Source organism: Cystoisospora suis (assembly GCF_002600585.1).
Source record: "Cystoisospora suis strain Wien I chromosome Unknown contig_6606, whole genome shotgun sequence".
Classification (NCBI taxonomy): domain Eukaryota; phylum Apicomplexa; class Conoidasida; order Eucoccidiorida; family Sarcocystidae; genus Cystoisospora; species Cystoisospora suis.
In genome coordinates, this window is record NW_027159393.1 from 1 (window position 1) to 4,685 (window position 4,685).

General features: G+C 53.9%; 1 protein-coding gene across 1 annotated transcript in view; it reads right to left on the reverse strand.

The window, feature by feature from the left end:
* Window positions 1–6: 6 nt before the first annotated feature.
* Window positions 7–4,685, reverse strand: part of CSUI_010058 (uncharacterized protein) — a 5,088-nt gene continuing 409 nt past the window's right edge. Inside the window, exons 2-5 of the mRNA XM_068070165.1 lie at window positions 3,613–3,940; window positions 2,259–3,117; window positions 1,464–1,558; window positions 7–779 (exon numbers count right to left, since the gene is read on the reverse strand). Coding sequence (XP_067917859.1) covers window positions 3,096–3,117; window positions 3,613–3,940 — 350 coding nt within the window. The 3' untranslated portion in view covers window positions 7–779; window positions 1,464–1,558; window positions 2,259–3,095. The remainder of the gene's footprint in view (window positions 780–1,463; window positions 1,559–2,258; window positions 3,118–3,612; window positions 3,941–4,685) is intronic.

Below are 4,685 nucleotides of genomic sequence, written 5' to 3' on the forward strand. Positions count from 1 at the left end.
CAGAGCCAAAGCTCTGACACTGGGCGACTCACTGGGATCCGTGGGCTCTAACTCCGTACTGTGGAGGAAACCACCACGGCTACTGAGTGTTTGACAACCTACGACCCAGGTAACGACACCAGGGAACAGTCGGCACAACCGTACATCTAAGAGGAATTAACTGTCGAGCAGAGGCTCAGTTGGAACGAGCGGAAGGGCTGATCTAGCCTAAGACCTGAAACCTGTGACACTACCCTTGTGAGACTCCCGACACTCACTACACTACCGTCAACACTCAGCTAGATCTCTAGATCACCATAACGAGGCTTGTCGTCTCAACGGGGCAGAGTTGAAAACTCTGACACTCCCCCAATGTATGAGGGAACAACACGCCGGGATTCCTGCGGGCTGAGTGCAAGAGTTTGGGGAACCATCGTCGGAGAAAGGGTGAAGATGTTGGTGGAGATTGGAGAGGAAGAAACCCTAATAGGACGAGATTTGGAAGTAAAACTGCAGCGGGTTGGCGTTGTCTTCGAGCAGGAGACCGAAAAATGCGTGGATTTAGTCCAGAGCTAGGAGAACTCCCACTACTGGCGTCCGCCGAAGCTCTGTCGCGTGTAGGACCAAGTGCCGTCAGGGACACAGTTTACGTTGTGGACCACAACGGAAGACTTCAGAGTCCGTTTCGGGTTTCAATTTCTCGCCAAGCTATGGGTTGATCCCATAACTGAATGCGTCAGGTTGCCGGCTTCCCGGAAGTCACGGTGCCATTGTTGGCGAGGACAACAGGCGAAGGGCTTCTGAAGGCAGCAAAGTCGGTAACGATCCCTGCGCGAAGTGAGACGCTGATCAAAGTATCTCCGTCAGGACAAGGCATGCGCTCGGTTACCATAGTACCCTTCGACGGCCCTGAGGCAATGGCGCGAAGGTTTATAACCCCTTACGGGTACGCAAAGGAAGAGCCCACCAGGCTTGTGGTATGCGATCCCTCACCAAAGCCTTGCAGGATTACCAAGGCGTCTTTGCTGCACGCATCGAAGAGCGCTCCGCTACCGAACGCGGATGCAGCAACAAGAAGCGACACGGGAGGGAGCTCGATCGAGAACCTGTAGAATCAGAGGCCGTCTGGGAGGGAGAAATGCCTTCGCTACAGGAGACCCGCTCTTGCAAATCACCGGAGGAGTACCGCAAGTTGCTCAGTCTCCTGCTGCTTTTAGGTTTTCCGGTTCACAGGAGAGCTTCCGTCTAGAGTTGAAGGCGCTACGGCCACAGTGCCCCCAGGGGATGCCAAGCCATGCTCGACCGCTCCTCATCGGCTATCGCCCTCCAAAAGGAGTATTGTGGATGCGAAGGTGGAGAAAATGATCGCGCAGGATGTGATTGAGCCTAGCACCCCGACCTGGGCCAGCGGGATAGTGATTTTTACTCAAGAAGGATGGCTCGTGGACGTTTTTCGTGAACTACACACGCTTAAATGAGCTCACCGTTAAGGATGTATACCCTTTGCCACGAGGGGATGATATCCACTCCAAGGAAACATCGACAGCTGACGCAGTGTAACCGTCTCTCACCGGGGGTCCTGTACAGCACAGCACTCCCCTCGGACACGCCACATGGGCGATTGCACCAAGTCGTGGCCCACGCGTTGCAACTAGTGCCCCAGTCCTAACTGACTCAAGAACGGGCTTGTGTTTGTTCGGGAAGGAAGCTGTCGCAGATGCTTGTGCGCAGCACTGACACACATGCCTTAGAGGAGACAAACTGTGCAGCCTCTCTCGTGCTAAGCACTCGGTTCCACAAAGCTTAATAAGTCTCCTGGAGAACAAACAGCCCGGGGAGTCAGCCTTCACCGCCGCGGCCACGAGGTTACGAACAATGCACTGGTGTCCACCGCGATTGCAGCACGTCCTCCTCTTCGCCCGTCCCCCTGGAATTTCAGCTTCAGGTCCCGTGGAGAGAAGCGTGCATCACACGTACAACCTAGGCCGTAGCGCCCGCAGACAACAACCCACAAGATACGCGCTCGAGGACTACATCTTGAGGCAACTGCCACCTAGAAAAGCGGTTTCTTCCCGCTCTTCAACACAGGGCAAACAACTCGGTAGCCTGCTTCGTTCTTTGACAAACTGCCCTATCCTCTGATACTACTGCCACAGCAGCTTCTCGATAGGAGCGAGGACTTCTTGGTTTTAGCCCCATTATTCTCTTTTTTCGCTGAGCCCAACACAAAGGACAAACATCCTCTGTTCCGAGGAGATGAAAAAAGTGTCCTCACTCACATTTCGCGATGTGTTCTCCCTGTGGCGACCGTGTGCCAGTCTGTTCTAGTGCACGAGTCGAGTCAGCTTTGATCCGAACGTTCTGCTGCTCCACACATGCGCATTCTCTGCACGCATGAGTGACCTGTATGTCTCCCTTCCGTCGAATCGCTCTTCTTTGTTTTCCACTCCTTTTCTCCTCCGGCATAGGCTTGATCTCCATTCTGCAAAGCTGGGGGCACGTAGGTCTCCCGCATCTTTGCATTGTCGAGACGTTCAAAAACATCATAACTCCACTGCCCGCCGGTCAACAAATCTTTTCAACTCACCTTCAAAGAAGCAATGGACCCAGCATGACTATCAGAACTAGCAGAAGGGAGGTGAAGAGAAGACAAGTTCCCCACTCTTGTGCCCGGACGGCCGTCACCACACTGTGCTGTCGGCCTCGATTACAACCCTAGAACCGGCTACGCCGAAGGCAGTTTTCCGCTGCGCGTGGAAAACCGCTCTTAATGTCAGGCCTCTCTGCCGTGACACCGTCGGAAAGGTGCGTGCCCGGTGACAGCACTTCAGGTAATAAAAACGTCGGCAAAGCACTCGTACCGGCACGACAGCTGTCTGGACACTCATACTCCCAGCATGCAGTTCCTCTTGAGTGAAGAAAGACTTGAGACGGATTCTGCTCTGACACCTGTTGCGTGAAGTCGGCCTCACGAGCCATCAAGCGAATAAGTTAAAGACGTGCTCAGTCTTCCGCTCCCATCCAAGCAACGATTCGGACACGGGCGTTTCTGGAATGAAGTCGGGATTGGCCGAGAAGGGTGAAAGTCGCGGAGACAGAGAGATGTATGCCTTTCCTCAGCTCTGATCCGGCCCACCGCTGAAAGGCAAAGAAAGTTAGAGGGACTTGCCAATGGAATGACGGGCAGGTGTGCGCATTTGTTCAGTCTGATCGACCTAGCTATCGGGTCCGCAAGCTGCAGGTAGCCTCCACAAAATCTGACTTCGAGCCGCGACTCACACCGATAATACAGTCGAAAGAATCTGCAGAAAGAGAAGAACTCCATTATAGCTGTCCTTCACGACTCGACCCTATATCCATGGTGCAAGAGATTCACGCAGAGGTCCCTTGGACTAGGTACCTTTGTCCCACTCAGTGGTCAAGGCGAACGCCCTCACGCTTGGATGTGACGTTTCAGCTCCATACTGAAGGTAGACAGACTCACGAATCTACATACTGCTCAGCAGAGGACTTCTTGGGACACCGCAGCTCAACGACAAGTTTCTGATCTCAGGATAGCCTCGTCACAAGCTTTCCGAGAGGCTTGAATGCATTTTACCTATCAGAAGCTCCCCTACACACCCGGCGCCTAACCTGTTGCCCCTCAGCGCTTCGACGTATGCCCACACCACCGCATCGAGCTCACCAACCGCGTCGAGAAGCTCGTCCCACGCGGGGTCATCCCCGAACACATCACCTTCTATGCTGGCCCTGACTGCGCGGCTGTACAGGCTATATAACTGCATCAGCCTCTCCTCGTATAGAGCCTTTAACGAGTCCAAATCCAGCTCTGCCAGAGCTTCTTCACTTTGCCGCCGGGTCAATGCTGCCCGCCTGAAAGACAGTGGGTCAGGATGGCTTAGAAGTAAGCGCTGGATGGCGATCAACTGCATCCGCAGTGAAGCTTGCGTCGGCTCGGGTTCTGCACACAAAGACGGGGAAAGCGGGAACATACAGTTCAGGCGACGACCCCGCAGCGGCATTCCTGCGCGGCTTTCATGTCGCCAGGTACAAGTGACGAGGTGCAGCAGAACACCTGCAGAGAAATCCTGAGTCTGACCCTCATCATGGTACTTCCTTATCTTGGGCTCCAAGTGTCTGGACGGTACACGCGGGGAACGGGATCGAGACAAACATCAGACACTCCGGGCTCTCGGCGCTTCAGAAGCAACTCATAACCAAACAGGCCTAGTACTCTGATCGAAAGAACGTCTGGTTCAGCCTCCTAAACAGCTTTGCGGGTAAATCAAGAGGCAAGGTGCACGAATTGTATACCAGTGTGGGTCGCGCACACATACGGAATTTGGGTGCTTGCGTGTATCCTCCAATTGTCGAAACTTTTGCTGGGCTTGCACACGTACAGACAAGGTCAAATCGTTTGAGGTAAGTTGCTTACGGGTCACTGCGGTGCGGACACTGAGGCAGTTAGGGTTCTGACACCTCGCGCTCAATCTCATACGACCCCCTACTGCAACGGTTTTCGCAAAAACTTCAGTCAACCGATCTTGTCTATTCACGAAGGCGTGTGACAGTATCAGTGTTAACGACCGAGACACGCTGTAGTCGGCTCACCGGCGCGCTCAATCTCGTACGACCCCCTACTGCAACGGTTTTCGCAAAAACTTCAGTCAACCGATCTTGTCTATTCACGAAGGCGTGTGACAGTA